The sequence below is a fragment of the Mustela nivalis genome, assembly GCF_964662115.1.
Source record: "Mustela nivalis genome assembly, chromosome: 1".
In the NCBI taxonomy this organism is placed as follows: domain Eukaryota; kingdom Metazoa; phylum Chordata; class Mammalia; order Carnivora; family Mustelidae; genus Mustela; species Mustela nivalis.
The window spans coordinates 212,485,270-212,510,976 of NC_139020.1; the positions used below are offsets into that span (position 1 = coordinate 212,485,270).

General features: G+C 47.0%; 1 protein-coding gene across 4 annotated transcripts in view; it reads right to left on the reverse strand.

Moving 5' to 3' along the window:
* SAFB (scaffold attachment factor B) overlaps positions 1–25,707 on the reverse strand; it is a 36,595-nt gene that overhangs the window by 8,990 nt on the left and 1,898 nt on the right. For 2 of the 4 annotated variants that reach the window (XM_082734622.1, XM_082734621.1), the window contains exons 2-14: positions 24,217–24,301; positions 13,495–13,559; positions 13,207–13,413; positions 10,044–10,106; positions 9,451–9,483; positions 7,433–7,460; positions 5,983–6,493; positions 5,510–5,559; positions 4,583–4,677; positions 2,775–2,924; positions 2,592–2,674; positions 2,111–2,250; positions 1,848–1,936 (exon numbers count right to left, since the gene is read on the reverse strand). In XM_082734622.1, the coding sequence (XP_082590748.1) occupies positions 1,848–1,936; positions 2,111–2,250; positions 2,592–2,674; positions 2,775–2,924; positions 4,583–4,677; positions 5,510–5,559; positions 5,983–6,493; positions 7,433–7,460; positions 9,451–9,483; positions 10,044–10,106; positions 13,207–13,413; positions 13,495–13,559; positions 24,217–24,301 (1,599 nt within the window). The remainder of the gene's footprint in view (positions 1–1,847; positions 1,937–2,110; positions 2,251–2,591; positions 2,675–2,774; positions 2,925–4,582; positions 4,678–5,509; positions 5,560–5,982; positions 6,494–7,432; positions 7,461–9,450; positions 9,484–10,043; positions 10,107–13,206; positions 13,414–13,494; positions 13,560–24,216; positions 24,302–25,707) is intronic. The other 2 variants (XM_082734624.1, XM_082734623.1) reach the window with 1 other exon arrangement.

Genomic DNA, 25,707 nt, shown 5'->3' on the forward strand with positions numbered 1-25,707 from the left:
TCCGCGCATCCGACACGAAGGTTGGAAATGAACACTGTATGTTTAATGTACAACCAAGTAACAAGGCGTTCCCCTCCTAAACACTGTCACGTTGGGGCGCTTGGGTGGCTCAGTGGGTTAAAGCCTCTGCCTTTGGCTCAGGTCATGATCCCAGGGTCCTGGGATCGAGCCCTACATCGGGCTCTCTGCTTAGTGGGGAGCCTGCTTCCCTTCCTCTCTCTCTGCCTGCCTCTCTGCCTACCTGTGATCTCTGTCAAATAAATAAATAAAATCTTAAAAACAAAACAAAACAAACAAACCCCCCCCAAAAAAACAAAAAAAACATCACATTTTCCTTCTCATAATTCAAAGAGCCTTATCTCCATGCTCAACTACCCCCAGTACTTTCAACGGGGTCGAAACGGCAGCACTTCCACGCCAAAACTTATTAATGATCGTAACCAATTTTTTTAATACTTTGTCTTCTGCATCTACAATCAATTCCTTACTCTTGTTCTTTTCCTTCCTTAACTAAACAGGCAGTGAGCACCTGACCACAGCTACTTCGGGCGTGTCTGAGGATTCCCGAGTGATCCTGATGAGATCGCCCCATCTCAGCCCTGGAGCCTGTACTCCCGTTTTGGCCATTTTCCAATTACTTTACGTAAAATAAACGTAAAAGAGCTCACTTGTATTACAGATTTGCGCAAACCCAAGCAGACTAAAACCTTCCGTAACTGCAAGGCTGGCTTGCCAGAGCTTCAACGGTTTGTCACCTCGCACCACACGGCGGCATGGCCAGCCAGGGGCTGGCACCTGGGAACTTAGTGCCCAGAGCGCCTCCAAGCAAGAGCTCCCTGGTAAGGGCGGTTCACTGGGCCTAGACCATGCAAATGTGCTTTGGGCTGACCACCTGCTCTCAAATCTCAAACAGAAGTTTGTTCTGTACCTGGCAGAATGCCTATGTAACCAGGCCCCAGTAAAAGCCTGGGGTGCTGAGGCTCTAACGGGCGACGGTGATGGGCGCACTTTCAGCGCTGCGTGAGCCCACGGGCAGAGGAGAGGTCCAGGGAGCCTGCAAGGGTCTCCCACACACTCTGCCTGCGTCTCTCCCCCACGATCTGGCTGCGTGTCCTTACTGCACCATTGGAGTCAATCTTCGTTGGGCGTGCCACCACAGGGTAAGCCCAGCGGTCCTTAGAGCGAATCACTGCATGTGGGTGGCCTTGGGGACCCCGGACCTGAATCTATCAAAAATTGAATTTATGGACAACAGCTGCCCAAGACCCTTAGAGCAGGAGGAGTGAAGTGGTTAAGAACCTGAGATGGGTCCTTCTGTGAATTGTGTTCTGTGGAGCATCTCAAGGAGAAAGAGTGTGGGACTGAACCAAAATGGAGGCCGGACTCAGGAGAGGCAGGAAAGGCTGGCTGGCTTGCATGTGAGTTTAGGAACGCACGACGGAGCTGCTGCAACTTCCAGGGGAGGCAACGGAAACAGCCAGACCCGGGCTGATTCGGGGCAGGGAGGACAGGAACCAACCAGTCCCATATTTGAATTTTTTAAGACCAGTGCTCTACCCTGGATCTACTATGGAACCTTCTTCACCACATGTGAATTTTAAAATCTGCTTTAGGGAAATAAAATAAAAAAATTTAAAAAACCTGTCATCAGAAAAGAGTGAAGTATTTATAAACAAAAACTTTTTAAACTCTTTGCTTTTTAGCATATCAAGCTGTCTACATTTTGAAAAGGTATACCACCTTCCTCTTAAATGGAGTTCAAGAACTGCCTAAACTCTACAGAAACGTAAAGGAAAGAAATGCGAAATGAGAAAATACTATGCCCTACTTAGAAAATTAGTACTCACCCTCTCTTTGGATCCTGATGTTTTGACACTAATAACAGGCACGCCTTTCGATTTATCCATCACCACGGTCCGCTCCGTTCCTCGACTTCCTACAGGAGGAAAGGAGTTGTGTGACGTAAGAAACAAGAAACACTCAGATTAGCAAAAAGCAATCAACTCTACGGCAAAGAAATCCAGTCCGTGCTGTTGCCTGACTACAGCGAACCACAAACGACACCAACCAGGAAGAGAAAAAACACAGGTGGTATCTCGGGGGACAACACCTGATTTCGTAGTCCGGGATCGCTCTGACGGGCCAGGTTTCTGATCGTCTTGATCTTTACTCTTTTCCCCGCCTCCGTCTTCGCTCTTCTTAACATCCTCCTTCCGATCAGCTTTATCTTCCCTCTTAAGGTTCGCAGACCTAGAAGTACCGGCCCAGGAAACACAAGCGTGTTATGTCCCGTACTCAAGAAGCGAAGTGAATCAGCCCTTGGCCCTTGGGACCCTTGGCCCGAGCACCGCAGGAGGCTGCCTGGACCAGCACGAAGCGACAGTGAACAACAGGAAGTCCCCCCTGCTCTCCCCAAGCTCCCCTGGCATCGGGCCTGCAGGAAGGACCGTCTCAGCTGCCGCAGGTGAGACCCTTCCCCCAAACCTAAGAAAGGAGGGGGTGAGGAGCCCTGCGCCCCCCCAGCTGTGGAAAACGCGCAGACCGGGAACTACAGAGAAGTCGGCCACAGCTCCCTCGGAGCAGAGCAGTACCTGTCGCTGGTGCTGGACTTCTCCTTTTTCCCCTCACCCTCTCTCTTTTCAGAGGTCTTCTTCCCAGTAGGCTCATTTTTCGCCTGAAAAAGAGAATCAAATCCAAGTATTACCACAGACACGTACACGTTACCTGATATATATTTAAAAGGGTCACGTCCCTGGAAGAAAACGACCACTCACCTTTTCCACTGAGATCATCTTCCCGTGGAGCTCTGTTTTGTGCAGGTGGTTAATGCACTTTGTGGCCTCTTCTGCTGTGGACATTGTAACGAAGCCGTAGCAGCGAGCTCCAGGACTCCGGGCATTTGTCACCACCTTGGCACCCACCACCTCAAAGGAAAGCACACAAAGGAAAGCTCAGACAGGAGTCCCCTCCAGCCCCCATGGGAAACGAGCAAGGCATCCCAGTTCCCGATGCTTCCCGCGGAACGGAGAGTCCTGGCGACCTTCCTGGGGTGCGGACATCGGGGAGGCCGTGACCTGGTGCTTCACAAGTGGCACCTGACAGCGGGGAAGATGAGGCTATTGCCTCACTGCAACTCCTCGGAGGCTCTGCCCCCAGAAGGCCCCCAACTTCCAGCCGCTCCTCCTGGGGACCAGGACGGCAGTGCCGAGGAGCGGCACGGAAGTGAGATGCACGGCACGCCGCTGCCGGCAGCCCACCAGCCGCATGCGCAGTGAGGCAGGAAGACAGGCCTACGGATGGAGCCCGACAGAGGACACGAACTCGGAGCAACCACGAGACGTGGTGCGCACGTCCCAGCGCTACAGGCACATCATCACACATGACTCAGTTTTCCTGACGGCCCACAAGCCGAGGGTTGGCCCCCGGGCTCGGGGAGGTCCCACACAGCCTATACTCCCATCCCTATTCCTGTATTAGGCCACAGGGAGACTCAGATCCAAGGGAGTTTCTGAAAGGGCTGCTCCCTGACTCAAATACCCAAAGCCTGCAATGTACCCAGGACACTGGAGGCCCCGGGTGACAGGTCCCTGCTGGGAGCACCCACCTGCTGAGGGCCACAGAGAATCATCAAAGGGACGAGCCTCAGGGACTCGCTAGTTACTGCTACAGGCACGTCGTATTTAATTTTGCTCATCAGTTCTTGGACATTGATAACCAAAGTAAATACTATTAGTTTTCTCTGCTGTGATCTGTTGAACCCTTAGTACGAATAAAAAGTCCGTGTCTTCGGCTTGCCCCAAAAGCTACATCTGAGACAAGGAGCCCAGGATATTGAGGACGACTAGGGAAGCGACCCAGCACAGGTGCTGTGAAACACACAGGGACCCGCAACAGGCCTCGGGGCCAGGGGGAGGCGGCCGCTCTACCCATCACGGCCACAGCTCACGGCCGAGCAGGGAGGGAGGACAGGCACGCGCTCCAGAGGGCACGTGGCCAGCGCTGGCCCAGCTGTGGGTGAGCGCAGGGGTGTGGAGAGTCACGGGGCAGAGGCAGCAACAGCTCGGCTCCGGCTCCACACACCATCTGGAGGAAGCAGCAGCTCTGAGGGCTCCCAGATGTACAGATGCCGTGGGGAAGGGCCAGGCTCGCGGCCACACAGCTGCGGCCTCCAGCTCTCCGCCCCAGTCTGGCTCCACAGGCCCCGTTCACAACCCCCTGCCACAGCCTCACTCGTGTTCTGAATCTTCCCAACCCACCCTCTGCTACGACCCCCAAAGCCCTCCCTGAGTTTACAGCCCAAAACCACATAAATGAATTCAGGAAATCCTCTGACTGAAAATGGTGGCCTTCAGCCGGGGAAAAGGAAGAAAAAATACGAAGCTGACGTGGGCTCTGGGACCTTCCACTTCTCTCCCTCTAGCCGTGGACAGACAGATTGTCCACGGCCGTGAGCAAATGTGAGCTTAAAGAATGGCAACGTGCTGTTCAGAGCAGTCACCAGGAGGCCACAATCGTCTGTATGTCAAGGCCAAACTACACTGGCTTCAAAACATTTTCTTCTCCAGAAGACCCCTGGTCTCACCTTCCCATATTTGCTGAAAAGATTCTTCAAATCTGTCGCTCTGGTAGTAGAAGAAAGTCCACTGACCCAGAAATTTCGACCACAACTGCTCCGACCTATTTCAAAAGAAAAGCCTGGTCAGAAACACCAGACTCACCGGAGCCCGAACCTGGCAGACTGAAGGCATCCCAGACCACACTCTTTCCCACCTCTCCCAGATGCCAGCTGGGGCAGGAGGGCCCGCCCCCTGCCCTCACACAACCCTTGCAAATGCGCACGAGGCCCACCAGGGCTGGGAGCAACGCCACTTACGAGAGTGAGTCGGGGCTTTTAGAGCCATGAGACGTTTGCTCCCTTACAAGTCACCCCAGAGCATTAGGCAGCACACCGGGGCGGCTTCCGAACATAAAGCTGCTGTCGGGATGAACCCAACTCAGATGCTTCTCCTTCTTGTCACAAATACCTTCCCTCCTACATCCTTTGTTTGTATTCTAGGCTGCTAAGGACTCTGAACCGACAAAATGTGTTCTCCATTAGCAATTTTTTAATAAACAAACGGTGTTGATAAACCTGATGTGCCAGGTAACCCCAAGGTATCCTGAAACTGGACAAAAGCTTTCCATTTGCAAGTGTCCCTGAGGCTAAGGCATCAGAAAATGGGGGGGGAGGGCGCGGGACAGTCAGGGTCAGCGACCTGAGAGGGTCACGGTGCTCTAGCGAAAGCAAGAGTCAGCATCAGATCGGTACCTTAACTCTGAGGACCTGGCCTGCTGCCTACAACCCAGAACCTGCAGACTGAATAGCAGAGGAGCAGAGAAAGGCTTCAGGAGAGGCTGAGGCAAATCTGGGTGAGAAACGCAGTACGCAGTGAATGAGAACCAGAAAGCCCACCGCTGCCAAGGCCAAACGTGGTGCAAGAGACAGACCGCTGTCGCCCCAGTGACCTACCCTTTTCCTCTTTGGAAAGCCTTTTTGTATCCGACTCATCTTCGACAGAACTAGAGACAAAAGATAATGTCACTCCAGAAGGAAGAAGCAGAGACGAAACAAACTCAAAATTATAGAACACGTGCTGAGGTTGCATACCTACCCGAAATTTAGTTCTGAAAAAATGATACCCCGACAAACTGGTATTGGAAATCTGACCTAACCATAAGATTTCAGACCCACAGGAGTTAATTAATTCTGCTGGGCTAAAGATAATTAGGAAGAATTAAAGAAAACAACCATGATAGGTTGAGAAAAGAAAAAAGATTATGTAATCAGTTTAAAATAAACAAAGAGAAATAAAACATGGTTCAGAAGTAAGCTACGACTGCATCAGTCTGGCTGGCCAATTGCAGAAAAAACAGCTTATGTGTGTCATTAAATGACCAATGGAAAGGAGATAGCGTCTGGTCTAAAACTGAGAAAAAACAAACCTCATTTTCTGATCAGCGCCCTCACTGGCTGAGGACTCTTTAGGAGCCGGAGGGACTTCATTACAAGCTTCAAAAGCAAACTTCTTCACGTCTTCTTTGCTATCTCTGGGGTCTGGGCTTGAGGCTTCCGGGGGCGCTTCCGCGGCCTCCTCGCTAGAGGCTTCCGTGCGCTCGGAGGCTTTACTACTCTGCTCAACCGGCTGCTCTAGCCCTACAGGCTCACAGTCCGTCCGCGCGCCACCGCCTGGCTGCTCCACGGGCTCCCTTTTCACTACCGCTAACAGGGTGTCTGCCCTGCTCGCCTGAGCTTGCGCTGTTGACTCGCTGGCCAAATCTAAGTCACCCTCCTCCGGGTGGCCGCTGCCAAAAAGGTCCTCTTCCTCCGCAAGCTTTCTGTCTGGCCCCACGCTACTTGTATCCTGTGCCAAGGGCTGCTCCAGCTCGGAACCTTCTTCTTTTACTGGCTCAGATTTACAAGTTTCCCCCAAAATGTCGAGTATTTTCTCATTTTCTACGGATTTAACAGGAATAGAATGGCACAAGGTTTAATTACCAGGGAAATAAAGCAATCACAAATGCGGAACTGGCACGGCTGCCACACTAACACGAAGAGAACCGCTAGCTACACAGAGATTGGAAAACCCGCGGGTACACAAAGTTACACCGGTTACACTACCTGCGCTCCAACCGACTGCTACAGTAAGCCGCTACGCTACATGGAAGAGAAAAGCATCCCAGAGATTTAACCCCCAAAACCTTCTGGCTGATTCTTGACAGTCTTCATTCTGTCGTCGTTTACATAGGACTCTTCCAAATTTAGCTTCCAAAGTCCAAGGTGCTTAACTCAATGTATCACCATTCACTGAACAGCTCAATTTCCAAATTTCTTTGAATTTCTTTTAACAGAACAGTCCAACATGACAACCAGAATCTCTTCCGTCGGTGCTCTGAGATATTTGCAGTCCAGAAAGTGAATAGCATTTGTTTGGAATTCTCATGAAGAAACGCTTTCCTCTTCTGGAATCCAGTTATGTCTCAATGTTTTAAAATGCGTCTCCCTACAGCTACCTGCACTGCCTGAATTAAAAACCACAAAGTTAAGACACTGCCCAATATCACAAGATCTGTTTTGTGGGGAGCACAACAATGAGCTCGCGAGAGGCATCATGCAAACTTTCTACATACGTTTAAGTGCCGTTTACGTTTAAAAAGGCATGAGATTGGTTCATCTCAATACATTCTGTGACATGAAAAGCGAGCCACCTTCACAGATCTGGTGATACGGCTGGGTTTCCAATCTCTATGATCCTGGTCTGTTCTGGGTCGTAACCCTTCAGAACAATGTCTACTACAGTAAGGCAACTTTTTAAAATTAAAGAATTTAAATTAGAGAAGGTGGAAAGCTAGAATGGTTCAAACCCCCGCTGGTAAGTTTTTCATTTAACAGTACCTGGCTCCAAGGATGGCTCTTCAATTTCCTGCAACAAAAAACACAAATAAGATTGTGCCAGATGAATGAAACCTACAGCTTCTTTACACCAAAAACTGTAACTAAAAAGGGCATTCTAAAACACGTACTAGGAAACTCACAGACACGACAGGTGGAGAACCTAGTCACATTCAGGACAGAGCCCACACACGACAGTGCACCTGGCCCGCCTCCGCCCGAGCCCCGCCCCACCCCCTCTGCCTGGGCTACTCTCAAGGGACCCAGGACCTGGTGGCTGCTCCTGTTCGTGCTGCCTCGTTTCCCCAGCGCCTGGCAACGTTCTCACTTTCCATGGCAATGACCGCCCGTCTGTCCCCCTAGACTGAACCCTTAAAAGCCAAGAGAGCAGGGTTTTTGTCTACTTGGAGCACGTAACAGAGTGCCTGACATTTACCAGTCATGGTTTTCACTTAATGTAGTTTAACTTCTGAAAATTCGAACGAGTGAGGGAACAGAGGCACAGGCGGTCTGACCCCTGTTCTCACTTCTGGTCCTACCACATCTGCACCGGGTCACCTGAGCACTCTCGAGGATGACACACTACTCCTCCCTTATCTCTTCCACCAGCACTCCCCCTGGGCCACCTCTAATTCCTAAACATTCCTGAAACCCTTCCCAGGAGGCCCTGGCTGGCAATCCAGACCACTGCTGTTCCTTGCCTCCAACGGCACCCGGTCTTACTGTCCCTACGCTGTCTATCTGCCACCACGGTGAGCACACGGTCCCCTCTGGCCTATAGCTTTCGGCAATGGCCCCTCATATCACTCTCTCCTGACAGGCCCATCTACACCCCTCCTGATCCCCAGCCGAGTCCCACACATCCCCCAGCACCTAGCTCAAGGGACATCTCCTCCCAGAAAGGTTTCTCCCAACGGCTTCAGAGGCCGCCCCCCTACAGAAGAGCCTCTCTCTCACTACGCGGTCCTCAGCGCCCACAGCCCCTCAGCGTGAGGCACTTTACCCTGGAATTCCAGCCACCACTGATGAGTGCGGACTAGGTTCCAGGCACAAATGTAAACGCTTTACATCCACACAGTAATCATCAGCCCTAACGGGTTGGTACTATTAGTACCGTCCTGGCACAGAGTGGCTGGCTAACTGCCTCAGGACACACAGCAGAGCCACATTCCGCACCATGGCTGCGTGAGCGCGAGTCTCCATCAGCCCAGGTCTCTCCCCAGCCTGCTGGTTTGTACTGCACACAGGGAGGAAGGGCCCCGCGAGGATGGCGACATTCATCTCTGCACGCACGCCTGACACACTGCAGGCACGAACACACGCCTGGGAGGGGGGCGGGCGGTCTGCACCTTCGTGGCCGCCGGCCTGCCATTCTGAAAGCCCCGGGAAACTGCTCACTTTCTTCATACGTTCATTCTGTGTATCTTGTTTCTCAGGCAACATACCCTATTCTGGGACTGAACCCCGCAACTAAAGCCGAAGATCGTTCTAGGCAGAAGAATTCTCTCTGTAACTTTCTGCAGAGAGAAACAAAATCTATCCCTATCGGTGTCTGTAAGGGTTTATGTTTTTTCCACTTTAACACAGGAGTCTTGGACCTAGAAAGACTCGAGAAAGTGATAAGACCCAGCTCCCCCTTTCCCTTCAGAGCCAAGAATGGGTGGTGTCGCTCTGCAGCTGGAGAGAGATATTAGCCCTAAAGGTGGGCTGGGTTTTCTTGAGGTCTGCAGCTTCCTTGAAGCTGGGATTCTGACTTCCCAGTAACTATCCTTGCCCCTGCCTGGCGGAAGCAAATGCAGGTTGCATCTGAAAGAGGGTTCTAATTAAGCAGTACAAGTGAATAAAATATGACAGCAAAATACCCCCAGAACCAAAATCAGCAAAACCAGCAAAAATCAGCAAAAGCTCACTGTATTTTCCAATGAAAATCACACAGCTACCCAGGTTAAGTTTCTGTATCTAGGTAAGCTGGCAGAAAAATTAAAAAGGAAACTCAAGACCCACATTTATATAAATCCTACCTGAAAGTTAGTCCACATCTCATTTGTTCTCATCTAAGATTTAATATTTACACAGATGATACAGTCAAGATGATAAAGTCATCAAAAGAAATCTGTGCATTTTCTATGAGACAAATTCCCAAAGGCAGAACCAGACCCCGCACCCCCAAAATTTCACCTTCCCCAGCTGTGATGTCAGCGTTCTGGCCATCCCCACCCTCCTGAATCCACATCTGGGCCCCATTATTAGTATCTCCTGGGGGGGAAGTGTCCCCCAACCCCCGCCACCATCTCCCCTTACAAGTCCTTCTGCAGAGAATGCCCCCCAGAACAGATCAGACAGGTAGCCTTTCCCCCGGCAATCAAATCAACAAGAACTTCCCCAAACGGGCCCTCCTCTCAGCTGCAGATAAGCCACAGCGCTTGGAGGGGAAGTCAAGATGTGACAGGCCTGTTGTTACCTGGGGCAAGTGGAAGGCAAAGTGTCTGAAGACGCCAAGAGGGCAAACCAACCCTGCAAGGACTTTCACTTGGGAATGCCACATAATGTCTGAAGGCGTTTGCAGAAATGGGAGGCTAACCTGATTCTAAAATTCCTGAGACATACAATTTACCTGTAATATAGTGAAGTCAGATGATGAAGTATCTAAATTGTTTAAAGTTTCTTTGTCCTCTATCTGTAAAATAAACAAAAATACAGTTTGCAATGTCAATATTAGATAACACAACAGTACATCTGTAAGATGAAAAGAAAGAGCGATAAAAACCACTTATGACAAAATTCTAAACACAATGCAGGAATCCAAACAGCATTAGAGACTGACTTTACCTCAATTTAAAGAAATAGTACCTGCAAATAGACTGGGAAGCCCACTATTGTACCACTGAGGGTTTTAAGGTACAACCAAAGAAAGAAAAACAGAGTTTAAGTTGAGCAGAAAAGAGATTAAAATGAGACAGCACGTGACTCTCCCAAGTCGACGGGAACACCAGGTTTGGGGGCTGCTCTTCTGTGAACAACGACCAGAAGCAGACTACTGAATGGATTCTTGGATCTCTGGGGCCACCACCACTTCTCCAAGCCCAAATGCTATTGCTACTGCTACTGAACCTACTGCCCCAGGATGACTCTGGCCCAGACTGAGATGGCATATCTGAGTACTAGCCTCCTAAGTTTCCTAGAGTACAGGGACAGGAACACAGAACTACCAAGGCAGGTGGCCCATGGAGGCCCCTCTGTTGGGGAAAAATGAATGGTATGTTGACCTCCTATTCTAAGAGGTGGGCTCTGTCCAAAAAGGTGGGGGTTCACCAAACACATAAGGGAGGTTCGTAATATTACTTTGTGAGAACCAAAATAATTTGAACTGCTTGCTGTAAAGCCCCAAGGCTGTTGTACTTTAGGGTAAATTATTTTGCAAATATTTTACCAACAATATGTCTGGCTATTACGATTACCTGACTAGGAAACTACCCGTGCACCACTCCTTCCTTGCCCTGATGCAACTGTCTTCAGACAGTCCAGGAGTGCTCACAAGAGCGCAGCACACATGCGTTCAAGACCCCCTCTCCTTTCTCTGTCTACACGAGTGGCAGCACATTCTGTCCCCTGCCCTATTCTCACTTCCCTCTTGAGGACGGTTTAGTTCACATGAACCTACTTCCTTCGTTTACACGGTTACGTAACAGTAATAACTGTACTGCTGGACGGAGGAATATAATCACACAGTAACAACACCGCTATGGTGTTGCTATATGCCAGGCACAGTTCTAAACCAAGGTCAGCAAACTTTTCCTATCAAGGGGCAGAGAGCGAGTATTTAAGACTCTGCAGGCCAGACGGTCTCTGTCGTGACTACTGTTTGGGAAATCGGCCGCCACGGATGACTGCCACAAATGGGTATGGGTACGTTCCAATCGCTCACTGGCCAGTCTGAGGACTCTGGATCTAAGCTAGTAATAAATGTTCATCTATTCAATCCTCCCAAAACCTATCATTTTTACAAGTGAGGTCCAGAGAGATTAAGTAATTTGCCCAAGGTCACACAGCAAATCAAGTGTCAGACCTCTAGTGAATGGGCTTAATTCTTAACTTACCCTACTTCCATTAATATAATTTAACCATCACTGGCAGACATGTAGGATGTTTCCAGGCTTTAATGAGTAAAGGTATAAATTTTGTTTTTTTGTTTATTTTTAGATTTTTTATTTATTTATTTGACAGAGATCACAAGTAGGCAGAGAGGCAGGCAGAGAGAAAAGAGGAAGCAGGCTCCCTGCTGAGCAAAGAGCCGATGTGGGGCTCGATCCCAGGACCTGGGACCATGACCTGAGCCAAAGGCAGAAGCTTTAACCCACTGAGCCACCCAGGCGCCCCAAGGTATGAATTTTCTAATCAGAGGAGGAAAAAACAGCCTTTAGCAAGAGCAGCTAATAAGGAAGGGTATGCTCTTCCTATAACTGCGTGAGTGTTTCAGGTCCTTTATAGGAAACCAGCGAATGGAAACTTAGACCAAAGTAAAATTATACACCCTATTTGTATCAAAATGAGATCCACTTCTCAAAATCAAACTCCCCATTCAAAGATGACAGTCCCCTACTTCTCAGGATACTCAATCACTTCCAGGAGGAAATGCGAAAATATTCTAAGGCACGGCAGAAGCAGATCCACTAGCAGAGAACAGGGCTACCGTCCCCTGGGGTGCATGGGACACTCACTGCAAGACCGGTGCCACGAAGACAACAAGGTACCTCCCAGCAACCAACACATAAGGGTTTCTACCGAGATGCCCAAGAGCTTCTAATTTTCACAGCCTTTTCAGTCCACCCGACACACACGCTTCCTCACGGAAAGTAATCTAATAAATAATTCGCACCAAGTGCACACAATGTAGGAGTGAAGCACACAGACTGTGGAATTAGCCCGGGTTTAATTCTCCTTCTCTTCTGAGCTATGTGCTGCCTGCGGAGCCTTCTCTACCTCTTCACTCCCCGATTTCCTCAAGTGGAGAATCGGCAAAATACCACGCACATACGTCCTATTCTTGTTAAAAGGACAGCTGCCTAATGCCTGGCAAACAGAACTCAATAAATACTACCTTTATAACTGTAGTATAATTAGATTTGTTTCTAAAATGAAAAAAAAAAAAAAAAAAAAAAACACACAAAACAAAACAAAACAAAAAAAAAAACGAATGCTTTAAAAACCACATCAAAATGGCGCCTGGGTGGCTCAGTGGGTTAAGCCACTGCCTTGGGCTCAGCTCATGATCTCAGGGTCCTGGGATCGAGTCCCGCGTCGGGCTCTCTGCTCAGCAGGGAGCCTGCTTCCCCCTCTCTCTCTGCCTGCGTCTCTACCTGTGATCTCTATCAAATAAATAAATAAAATCTTAAAAAAAAACAAAAAAACCCCACCACGTCAAAGCTTACTTTATGAAAGACTGACGAGGAGGAAGGCACAGATTGGTTCTTCATCAGGAAAAGGTCAACTTTCAACCTCTTTCGCTACTTTCAAGGCATGCGAGCCATACCACCACAGACCAAGCTCCTCTAACAGGAAGGTCTCTGACAGCACCCCGAAATGCTTCATGACAACACAGCCCTGGCAAGTTCACCTCGGCGAGCTGAGACACTTCTCAACAAAGTGTTTTCAGAATGGTCGGGATTCTCCGCAGTCCCACGGAACCAGCCCCGAGAGCGCTCGATTCCAAACATAAACCCTATCATCTCTCACGACATTCACGGCGCATCCTAGAGAGACACTGCCGCGTTACCTACAGCGTGTTCTTGAAGCTGCTCAGGAAGCTCTTTCATTTCCCCCTCGACGAGCTCTCGGCTTTCGGACAGGGACTCTGGGAGGTTATCCGCATCGTCGTCGTCTACACAGTCGGCGACGCTGCCGTTGTCGATCTCCGCTTCATCCAATACGCTGATGTCCATCATGTCAATGTCCTGCAGGTTCTCCAAGCTCGTTTCAACATCCTCCTGCAACGAAACAGAGCCCAGCCGTCCCGTGACTGCCAGAGTCCGCCCACCAAGCCGATTCACTGACAAGGCCGCACATACCTGTCCGTCCCCAGAATTCTCCTCTAGCCCGTTGTCCTCCACGCCCTCTTCTTCTGGTTTACGCCCTGAAGACAGAACAGTTTACAGAACCTGATCAATGACCTGTACCTTCCAGAAGCAGTAACTTCTACAGGCCCTAAGCATCACGGAATCAGACACCAAAACCTGTAGTACTTCCCAATTTCGGAACAATAATCCTGTAAGCGTAAGCTCGCTCACAGCCCAAGCACGGGAGGTTCTGTTCTCATCAAGTGGGGGAGGAGGGGCACGAGTCTAAGGAGCAGGAAATGAGAGCTTAGGGTCAAGGTAGATCAGACCTGTATGAAGGCCTGGCCTTCGTGTCGAGTAGCTTTGCTTGTGGGAAAAAAAAAAAAATTTTCATACAGTGCATTGTTTTTTAGTTAAGAAACATGGGGCATATTTTCCAACAGAAACGGATATAAAACAAAATATAACTAAGCAGTAAGAAAAGCCATTCATAATTTTACCACCTAGAGTTAGCCCCCATGTTACCCTGACACCCACAGACATCCGCCTCTATTCTATGTGTAACCATGCACTACGCTTACAAAAATGACACTGTTCCATCATTCTGTGACCTTCCCAACTACTATGTTACGAATTTATTTCCATATTCTTTCACGGCATTATACAGAGAGAGTGCTATTGATCTAATTAATACACGTGCACGGAAACTCAAGAAAACGCTTATAAAGAACATCCTGACCATTCTTTTTGCACATAAGCAATTACCATTTTAGCGCATATTTCTAGAAATGGCATTCCTAAGGCAAAGGGTATGTATATTTTTAAGGCTTTTAGTAAAAACAAAGAACCCGCATATTACCAAGATGCCCCAGAGGAAAGCTGCTCCGGTACAGTTCTATCAACAACGAATCAAAGCCCTGATCTTTCGGAATCTCTTTTAAAAACAGCTCTTATTTCTTACCCCTGCCAATGTTCCAGGCAAAAAGGGAAAACTTTTATACCTGAATATATCCTTAGGTTGAGTATTTTTTTGTTTTTCTTGTTCAGGAAGCTAGACTCATTTTCTGTCTCACATTTCAATTTTTAGACAAATTTGACTCCACTGCTTTGAAAAATGAGGAAATCATTTCCCCTTAACTTCCGTCACTCAACCTTTTAGTATTTCTTATGAATAGATTTATTTTAGGACACTCACAATCTGTTCTGAAGATGACAGTTCACCGTGGGCAGGCACATGGGCACACTCCTCGAAATAGCTTTTATGTGGCCATTCGCCTTTATTTTTTTGTATAAATTATGAGGATGAATAAAAAAAGAAATAGGAAAATGTAAATGTTAATAGAAATGTCAGGGCTGTAGAGAAAATGGAGATCACTAGCCATGGTAAGACTGAAAGATTAGGGGAAAAGTGAAGTTTGGGTCTAAAAGTGAAGTTTGGGTCTAAGAACAGGCTTGCTACAATTAAACTTACTCTCTGCACCATAAGGAATAAAATCCCATGTATGACATACGAGACCAGGTCTCCAAAGCAGAGGGTTGCACGGTCACGTGATGTGCTCTGGAGCTTTATTCAGCTCCTTATCACAAGGACAGTGCTCAACTTCTTTTGTGACTTAGTCACAAAACAAAAAAACTCACTTCCCTCAACACCTTTTCCCCAAAATGAGCATCAATTTCTTAAGGGCACTAAGGGTTTTTTGAGGAATGTAAAGGAAATAGACACTACCTTGCTTATACTTAAGAATTAAGCTTCTAAGTGTATGAAATGTGTAATATTCAGGGCAAAAAGGGGGGGGGGATAAAAACCCAAACCCAATCATTTATACCAAAATTGAGATGTTTTAAATTTTATGAATAAATAAATAACTCTCTCATGGATAAGAACTTCCTTATTACATGTGTTACCTCATTTTTCTATATTCTTTTTTTTTTTTTTTTAAGAGTTTATTCAGTTATTTGACACAGAGAGCGAGCACATGCAAGTACAGGGGCCCAGGGGGAAGCAGGCTCTCTGCTATGCAGGGACTGAGACTAGGGGCTTGATCTGGGATACTGACCTGAGCCAAAGGCAGATGCCCAACCGACTGAGCCACCCAGGCACCCCTGATTTTTCCATATTCTAATTTCATTCAGGAATATCTTTCAGGAAATCCTAAAGGTTTGTCAGGAATACATTATTTAAAAAAAGAGATCATGACACTAACAGCAGAATTCAATACATTATGTGAAACAGCCTTAGTGGCTGGCTGGGAACACCATTGCCATTTTGTAGTATCTATGACAAAACATGCCTCGAGCTTTTTTTTTTTTTTTTTTTTTTTTTAAAGATTTTATTTATTTATTTATTTGACAGAGAGAAATCACAAGTAGATGGAGAGGCAGGCAGAGAGAGAGAGGGAAGCAGGCTCCCTGCCGAGCAGAGAGCCCGATGCGGGACTCGATCCCAGGACCCTGAGATCATGACCTGAGCCGAAGGCAGCGGCTTAACCACTGAGCCACCCAGGCGCCCTGCCTCGAGCTTTTTAAAAAATGTCTGGAACTCAACCCAATGGCCTTTATGTAAAGATATCAGGAAGTTGCACCAGCAGCATTTCCACAGACTTATATCTGATAAAGCTAAAGTCATTCTAAAATATATTTATTGGTTTTTGTCCAGTTCTATCCTAGTTACTAGGAAAAATCTAAGTAGGTCACCACAAATTTGCAATCCTTTCTCTCTCCCTTTCACAAGAGAGGCAGCAGGTTTCCAACAAGCAAAATCAGTTTTCCACTTTCACAACCACCTTTGCCCCAGAGGGTAGCACAGTTATACTGCAGCCCAAACCCCCTGGGGTGGGGTCGGGGAGCTTTCTCAATTAAGAAAGGGCACAAGGGAATGAGTGCTCTTAAGAACATTTAGTCTTGGGGCGCCTGGGTGGCTCAGTCATTAAGCATCTGTCTTCAGCTCAGGTCATGATCCCAGCATCCTGGGATGGAGCCCCCATCGGGCTCCCTGTTTCTCCCACTCCAGCTCCCCTGTGCTGTGCTCCCTCTCTTGCTACCTCTATCAAATAAACATATAAAGTCTTTAAAAAACAAAAACGGGGCGCCTGGGTGGCTCAGTGGGTTAAAGCCTCTGCCTTTGGCTCAGGTCGTGATCCCAGGGTTCTGGGATCGAGCCCCACATCGGGCTCTCTGCTCGCTGGGGAGCCTGCTTCCTCCTCTCTCTCTTCCTGCCTCTCCGCCTACTTGTGATCTGTCAAATAAATAAAATATTTTAAAAAACAAACAAACAAAAACACTTAGTCTTGAGTACATACAGAAGAAAGCATAACCCTGGCTGGAAAGCTGATCAAGAAGCACTATTTGGGAAAAGGCACCCTACTTTCTAGAAAGAAGAAAAAAAATGTGCTTAAGCCAATGCAGAACTGATGAGAATGGAAACCAGAGCTCTCCCGAACAAAGCCAAGCGCTTGCTTCAGCACCAAGGGGAAAAAGGTGGCCCTCAGATCCTTCCTCCAGAGTGTCATCCGCATTCGCAGCCTCCAAATCGGAAGGCACGGCTCTATCTGCCCCGCTCTGGCTTCCCTAACCTGGCCCCAGCCTCCCTGCCTGGGATCCTAGCTCCTCTTGCCCTGCGGAGCTTCTGCCTCGGGGATCATGTCCGAACTCACCAGTGGGACCGCCTCCCCCGACGTCTGCCGGATTCCCCCACAGCACCCCGAGTGGGCAGGTCATTACTTTTAAAACATATTTGATCATAAATACACTGGCGTACCTATGTCCTCATTTTACCGTGAGTTTTACTTCCATGGAAGAGTCGTGCTCCTAAGGACCTTCCCGCATGGCATGCGGACCCTCCTGCGTGTTTCACATCATGCCGCGCGCGTTCTTCTGTTTGTGGCCCCCGTGCAAAGAGGTTTCAATTCAGCACGTGCAACGGCTGCCCAACTCTCACCCCCTTGCTAGCACGGGACACTGTGAGCAGTGTAAGGTTTCACGAGTGTGAGAGACAAAATGATAATTCTGCTTTTGTGTGCCTTCCTTCACTCCCTCCCGAGAGAACGTTTGTATCACAGTCCATGTTTGTTTCTTCTCTAGTCTGCGAACTGCTTATTCAGTCTCTACTTCGCCGACCGGACCGCATGTCTGCCTTACTGATGTGTAAGAATACTCGACGTTTCCTGGATAGTTGTATTCCACAACGCTGCTTCTAAGTCTGTTGCACTCGGATTATTTATGATGTCTTCTGCTGAGAGAATTAAACCTTTCATGCAGCTGAGTTTATTTGCCTTTTTGTTTTACTTTTAGTGTCCTTTCAGGTCTCCCTCACCAAGGCGACTATAAAAGTACTATCCTAGCCAGAATGTCTATTTTCCACAAAAGGAGGAAGAACACGTCCTTCCCCACCGTCAGATAGAGCCAACTGCTCCAGCATCATCTACTGAAAAACCCTTAGAGCCACCTTTTATTTATTAATTTGAGAGACAGAGATCATAAGTAGGCAGAGAGGCAGACTGAGAGAGAGGGGGAAACAGACTCCCCACTGAGCAGAGAGCCTGATGTGGGGCTTGATCCCAGGACCCGGATATCATGACCTGAGCTGAAGGCAGAAGCTTAACCCACTGAACCACCCAGGTGTCCCTAGAGCCACTTTTAAAAAATATATATATTTTAGGGGCACCTGGGTGGCTCAGTCGTTAAGCGTCTGCCTTCAGCTCAGGTCACAATCCCAGGGTTCTGAGATCGAGTCCCGCATCGGGCTCCCTGCTCAGCAGGAAGCCTGCTTCTCCCTCTCCCATTCCCGCTTACTTCTGTTCCCTCTCTTGCTATCCGGCAAATAAATAAAAAATCTTAAAAACCATATATATATATATAAAGTAGGCTCTATACCCAACATGGGGCTTGAACCCGCAACCCTGAGATGAAGAGCTGCTCGCGTTAACAACTGAGTCAGCCAGGCAACCCCAATGCCAACTTTAAGACGAACAAATCTTCAAACTTCCGACTCTTCTGATAACCTACTAGTAAAATGAGAGCAACTCTATGTCACTGATTATTCAGAATTTCAGTTGTTATGCACTTTCTTTTAAGATCAGCTTGGGGCTGATCAACAACTTTCTAGCAAGATCATCACGCCTAAGAAAACCTCAAAATTAGTCATGTCACAGGTCTTAAATATTTCCTTTTACTTTTATTTTGCCATTTAAGAACACTAAACGTGTTTTTTTAATATCCACCCTGCTTCAGTCTCAAGTATGACTGCCACCTCCAAAATCCAAGAGAATCAGTTAGTAAACAATTTTAACTGGCTAGCAAGCTCAGTTGGTACACAACTCATATTAGCCAGAGCTTTATTTTTTCATGTTTCTGAAGCTGTCACTGGCTAATCTGATTGCTTCACCAGGATTTAATTTCATGAGGCTTATTCAGTCCAACAGACCTTACACACCCAGCACTGGCCTACAAGGTACCACTCTCCACAAAGGACAGGGGAGCCTAGAGGAAATGGCTGATTCCCAAGGTGCAGCAGGAAGTACAAGAGATTGGAATGCCCTGTTCTGCCAGAACGTAAGAAGGTGTTCGAAGACGGACAGGGATACGTCAAAAGGACACACAAGTCAGCCTGAAGGGCTCTCACTGGAACAATAAGAACATTAAAATAATCATCACAAAGGTTTATAACTTACTGAACGAAGTAAGACTCTCTAAGTACACACTGATAAATAGGGAAGAAGGGCAAGTCACCCCTTACAGCAGAAACCAACTAAGAAATGTAGATAGGATAATAAATTTAGAAAATCACAAACAGATAGCAATCAGTGGGTGATAAAACTAGTGGAGGATGAACAAGATATTTAGAGAAGTCTTACAGTTTCTCCCCCAGAGATAAAATTACAAAGGGTAAGAGAGTAACTTTCCAGTGGAGAAACCCGACCAGCAGCACTTTCAGGCAGTACTCAACTGGACAGCATGTGCCTTGCGAGGATATGCCGAGGAACAGAGAGCACAGAGGGAGAGGAATGTGTGTGGTACTGCTGACAAAAGTGTTTCATCTGGACCTAATGAGAGGAGAACAAAATGAATGAATGAACAAATAAATAAACCCCAATTCAGAAACCAGCCTTCAAAACAAATGGTCTGTACGCTTCAAAACCGGCAAGACAGGAACACAACGGAAGTCTCAGAAACTGCCCTGGGACACGTGACAACTGCACGCAATGCCCGACCCTGGATGATTCTTCGTTTTGAGCAATAAAGAATCTAACATCTAAAGAAGATCTCAGCTTAGGCAACTGTATCTATGTTAATGCCTCAATTTTGATTAACTAGGGCTCCGTAATACGCTTGCTGCCAGGCGATACGGAAGCTTGTGGGTCAAAGGGGTCCATGCCGGCCATTTATTCTCACGTAGTTCAGAAATGAAACAAAACACACATAAGGAGGTGGTGGCAGGATAAAGAAACTTAGTAAAATGCTAACATCTGGGGAGGCTGGATGAAGGACACGTGAAAAATTTTTGATTCTTGCATCTTTTCCTTATGATTAACCTGTGTCACAACAGACAAACAGCACAGGATCGGTAAGAGCTAAAAAGCAAACAGATCAACTTTACTTTGCCAGTGAGGCTTGCTTTTCTGATAATTACTTTAAAAAAGATTATGCTTAACAGATTCCTGGTATGGAACTACTCTGGGGAAGTGCTGAAACCGCCTGACACACACTCCGACTGTGATTACGGTAATCAGTATGCAGGTTTCAAAGCATTTTCAGTTTGTTCACCAAGCGGGTCAGAAGAACGAACTTACTTTCATTAAACTCTTCCTAAAATGTAGTAAGGCTGCTGAAAACAATACAGTAGAACGCACATGCTCGCCCCAGCCAACGTAACACGGACCGTACCGCTCAGGAATCGAACAAATGACGTCGAGCAAAGAACCAGACACGAGAGAGTTCATACTGAATGGTTCCATTTGACATGAAGTTCTAGAACAGGCAAAACTAATTCATCATGAAAGTCATCACAACAAACTGTTTCTGGAGTGGGGTGAGGTGTTAGGGGGCTTCAGGGAGTGTGATTGGGAAAGAGCACAAAGAAACAGAAATGTTCTGTACTCTGATCCCTACCTATCTCACAGCACGTGTAAATTCCAAACGAATTAAACATCCGAATTAAAAAACAAAACCATAAATATTACTCTACAACATAGAATACGTTTTATAATTCTAAAGCAAAGAAGGACTTTTCTTTCTCTCTCTCTCTTTTTGCTTTCTAAAAATAACATGAAAAAAAAAGATTTTTATCTATTTAGAGAAAGAGTGTGCAAATGTGCAGGAGCAGAGGGGGAGGGAGAGAATCTCCGCAAATCTGCACTCAGCCTGCCGCGGAGCTCTAGCCCCCGTCCACCTACTTGCAGATGACGACCCGAGATGGAAGTCAACAGTTGGGATGTTTCACTGACTGAGCCACGCAGGCGTCCCAAGGAGGGCCTTTAAAAACACAACAAAATCTAGAAACCAGGGGTGCCTGGGTGGCTTGGTCCTTAAGCAGCTGCCTTCCGCTCAGGTCATGACCCCAGGGTCCTGGCATGGAGCCCTGCATCAGGCTCCCTGCTCCGCGGGAAGCCTGCTTCTCCCTCTCCCACTCCCCCTGCTTGTGCTCCCTCTCTCCCTGTGTCTCTTTCTGTTAAATAAACAAATAAAATCTTTGAAAAAAAAATCTAGAAACCATACAGAATAGGTTCACAGTGCAGACTGTATTAAAGATTAAAACTCAAAGGACCAAAACATCATGCACAAATCAGGTCAAATGACACACTAGGAAAAACAACTGCGACATTTTAGAGAGCAAGCACTCAAAAATCAGTAAGACAAACTCAGCAGAAAAGTATGCAAAGGGCCTTAAAGGCAGTTCAGAAAGTTCAGATGGCCGATTACCAGAAGCAGTTTAACCTGTAACCAGATGTAAATTAACACTTTACCTGTGAACAAATGCAGATAAACATAGTAGTTTTCTCCTTAAACATAGATTTAACAAGATAATCCTCAATGTTCAGGAAGATTTGCAATAGGCGGCCCTCTCCTGGGTGCTGGTGGAGATACCAGCCAGCATAGTCTGTTAGAAGAGCTACTTGTCAGTAGCTATTTCAAAATGCACATATCCTTGACCCCATAATTCTACTTCTAATTAAGTTATCAAAAAATAGGGCACCTGGGTGGCTCAGTCAGTTGAGCGTCTGCCTTGAATTCAGGTTCTGATCCAAGGGTCCTGGGGATCAAGTCCTGCATCCGGCAGGCTCACTGCTCAGCGGGGAGTCTGCTTCTCCCTTTGCCTCTGCCCCTCGTCCCTGCTTGTGCTTTCTCAACTCATCCCCTCTCAAAATATTTTTTTAAAAAATCAAAAAATATGTTTCTTTACATATAGACATTTTTGGTTCATGGCAGCACTGAAAACTGGAAATGCCAAGTCAAAAATGGAAAAAAAAAATCTCAACAGTTTAATAACAAAGGAAACTGATGAGCTAAACTGTGGTACACTGATCGGAAAAGTTACAATTACACTGTTTAAAAAAGAATAAAATCTTTTTATACTTTGAGGTACTATGGAAATATATCCTTAATGTGGAAAATAAAAGAAGCAATCTAAAAAATATTTTGTAAACTAAGACCTATTTCCTTAAGAAAAATACATGTGCACGGTTGTATAAACATGTTTACATATTTACTTTTCCAAAGATTTTATTTACTTATTTATTTTAGAGAGCGAAGGAAACACACACACACACACACACACACACACACAACGCGGGCACAGGCACAAGCAGGGAGAACACCAGAGGGAGAGGGAGAAGCAGGCTCCCTGCTGAACAAGGAGCCCAAAGATGTGGGACTGGATGCCAGGACCCTGGGATCATGACCTGAGCCAAAGTGAGATGCTTCACCAACTGACCACCCAGGCGCCCCTCTATATATTTACTTTTAAAAGACTGCATACACACGGAAAAGTCTAAGAAAGAATGGCCTACCTTCTAATAATGGGTTACCACCCCCTTACTGGGAAAAAAGAGCTGCTTCTACATTTTACTTAATGCTTACCTATACTTTAAAAAAAAAAAAAAAGAAGCACTTAAAGCAAGTACTTTTTTTTTAAGATTTTATTTATTTATTTGACAGAGATCACAAGTAGGCACAGAGGCAGGCAGAGAGACAGAGGAAGAAGCAGACTCCCTGCAGAGCAGGGAGGCCAATGCGGGGCTCAATCCCAGGACCTTGGGACCATGATCTGAGCCGAAGGCAGAGGCTTGAACCCACTGAGCCACCCAGGTGCCCCACAATTATTTCTTTTATTAAAAAGAAAGTAAAACCCAAAAGGAGGCCAAGAAGCTCTATTTTCTACCAGTATGACTATCTTTCTGGGATTTTCCAGTACTCTTATCCTGGCAAAGACATTTACTTGGGCAAAGCCCAAAAAATGCACAATGTACTAGGGACCACAGAAGTGACTTCATTCCAAAGTGAGGTTGCCTGACCGCTGCTGTCCAAGGGCTTACACCACACAGTGTGGCTGACCTTAGTCCCTGCCCCTTAGACCTTTCAAACCCAATTCTTCACCACTAGCCAGGTTATATGAGTATTTCATTTTGTTGTGGGGTTCATGCAACAAAGCCACCAACTACCAAAAGAACTTTTAGAACAGTTTAAATGTCCAGTTTTAACTGATTCTTTCTTAAAAACAGTAGTTGAAGGTTACTGAATGAAATTACAAGTAAATACTAAAGAAAACTGACAAGAAAGACAGAGCCCCTGCCCCCCAACATTCTCATTAACATGGGGCAGAGTGACATTAGCATTAAAGCAAGATCTAAGCGAGGGCGCCTAGGTGGCTCAGTTGGTTAACGATCTGCCTTTGGCTCTGGTCATGATCCAGGTCCTAGGACTGAGTCCCACACTGGGCTCCTTGCTTGGTGGGGAACCTGCTTCTCCCTCTGCCTGCCACCCTCCATCCTGTGAGCTTCCTGGCAAATGCTGACAAACAAAATCTTAAAAAAAAAAAAAGGCAAGGCCTAAGGAACCTGGTCATGACCGTGCAGAGGGCAAAGGGGGGAGGAGTTGCTACTGGTGGGATCACAGGTGTTTGCTGATAAACAAGGACTTGACTGCAGACACATGGGGAGAGGGGTAGGCAGAGAACGTAAGCCTAGGCAAAAGAGGACCAAGAAAGGGAAGGACATCTTCAGCACTTGACTAAAGCGCAGGATGCAGTAGAGGAACGCTGAAGGCGAGAAGGAAACGGGAGATTTCGGTCTGATGGTAACGGTCCCTACCGCCGTGTGGACTGGAGCACTTATGCACTAGGCAATTTTAAAAGCAAAGTCTGTGAAACTGACAACTCTCTTTCGGCTAGGTGGTATTTAAAAGAGAAATTCCATTCCTCAGTCAGAGAAGTAGGAGACCCAAGCAGCCCTAAGTTCTCTCTATGTAAAGAAGGTTGAAAGTCTGGGTAAACAAGGCTGCGGAGCGCCCGATGAACCAACATGCAAACATCCCCCCCATCCTGTCAGAATTCCCAAGTACCAGAAAAAGAAAATACACTGGAGAGATCTTGAAGGAAATGCAAAGCTTCATCCCAGGCCCTTTGGATTCACAGGGTAGTTCCCAGACCCCAAACACAGCCAGGCGAACAGGCTCATTAGCAAAGGAAATAACTGCGAAGGAAGTTCTCAACATTAGCCGCGCTGATAAAATCCTCCATACCTTTGCTGGATCTCTTTGACGTCTTCTTGTTTCCTTCGGAGGTGATTTCAATTTCGTCAGGATTACCCCCCTCATCTTCAATTGCCTAGAGGGGAGGTTAAAAAAAGATTTACCAAAAAAGGCAGCACACAGACCTGACTTTCACAGAAACTTCAGGTTGCTGATCTGGAAAGGGCCTCCCTCTGCCCATCCGCGCTCTTGCTCTCCCTTGGACAATGGCTCTGGAGTCAACTTATTTCTTGGTATTCACATCGCCACCATCTAGATCATCCTATTCCTGGACCCAAGGGACCTCAGAAAGGAAAAAGCACAGTCCTTTCCCGAGACTTTACCTAGCAATGTGTTGTTTGACCCTCTGTGACTCCCTCTCCATGCCATGCCTACACTTGGCACTGTCTGGACAGATACTTATACTCACTCGGCTGAGATCGTACTGTGTGTGCCATGAGGCTGGACATAACCCGCACTACCTCATCAGATCATGCACATCTAAGACTGACTCCCAAGGTCTTGCTCTTAACCAGTAGGGGACTTGCCTGAAAGGGTAAGGAATTAAAACCATCTCTTGGTAAGCCCCACCTCCCACCCAAGAGCTCATCGTTCCCTTGAACAGCCCACACCCACACTCGGCACAGTGCGGAGCACCAAGGAGGCGCACAGCAAACGATTCCTGAGCATGTCCTCAGTGATATTCTTGGATACTGGACTTCGATTTTAGGTTTTACCGATAACCCTTTCTCTTCTTATTGCATTATCCTGCGAGTAAGAATTCTGTTTAAACCTACTTCAAATAGAATCTTTTATATGCAGACGGTTTCAGAAATTTCAGATCTTCAGGAGTTTCTCAGCGTGGAAGTCTGAATTTGCAAGAGCTGTGAATTTGTGGGCTTACATGCTCCATATCTGATCTGCACCAGGAACAAAAAAAAATCTCTCTTCTCTCTGTAAACCAGGGTGAGGAGGAGGAACTGGGAGTTCTACTCTGGAATCAAGGAAAGCACAACCAGAATATCTGTCCCATTCTTCCTGGCAAAAGAGAATTCTGGAATACCACTAGGAGACCAGAGAACTGCTCCAGACAGGAGGTGTACCGTTTTGCCCCTCAGTAAATCTCCTCTGGGTGCAGTGCTTACAGGATCATCCCTAGAGACGCTGCAGGCTATGAGTCATCCTTACAGAGCTCGGGAAACTACTCTTTGTGCTCCTTCCACCTTTTCCTCATTTGCCCTTTCTGGAAAAATGACCAAAAAGGGGGACACTAACTAGACGGTAGAAGTAAAAAAGAAAAAGTCAATCAGTAATTCTAGACTCACTTGGGTCAAGTAGCAGGTAAACATACAGGCTGCTGCTATTTACATGCTATGACCACACCCCTAAGAAAATGAAAACAGAAGAAATGAAAAAACGGCTGGAAGAGGACAGTGATGGAGGCTCCTTGAAGTCACACACCAGTCTCAGCCACCAAATCTGAATGGAAAACTCAGTGCCATC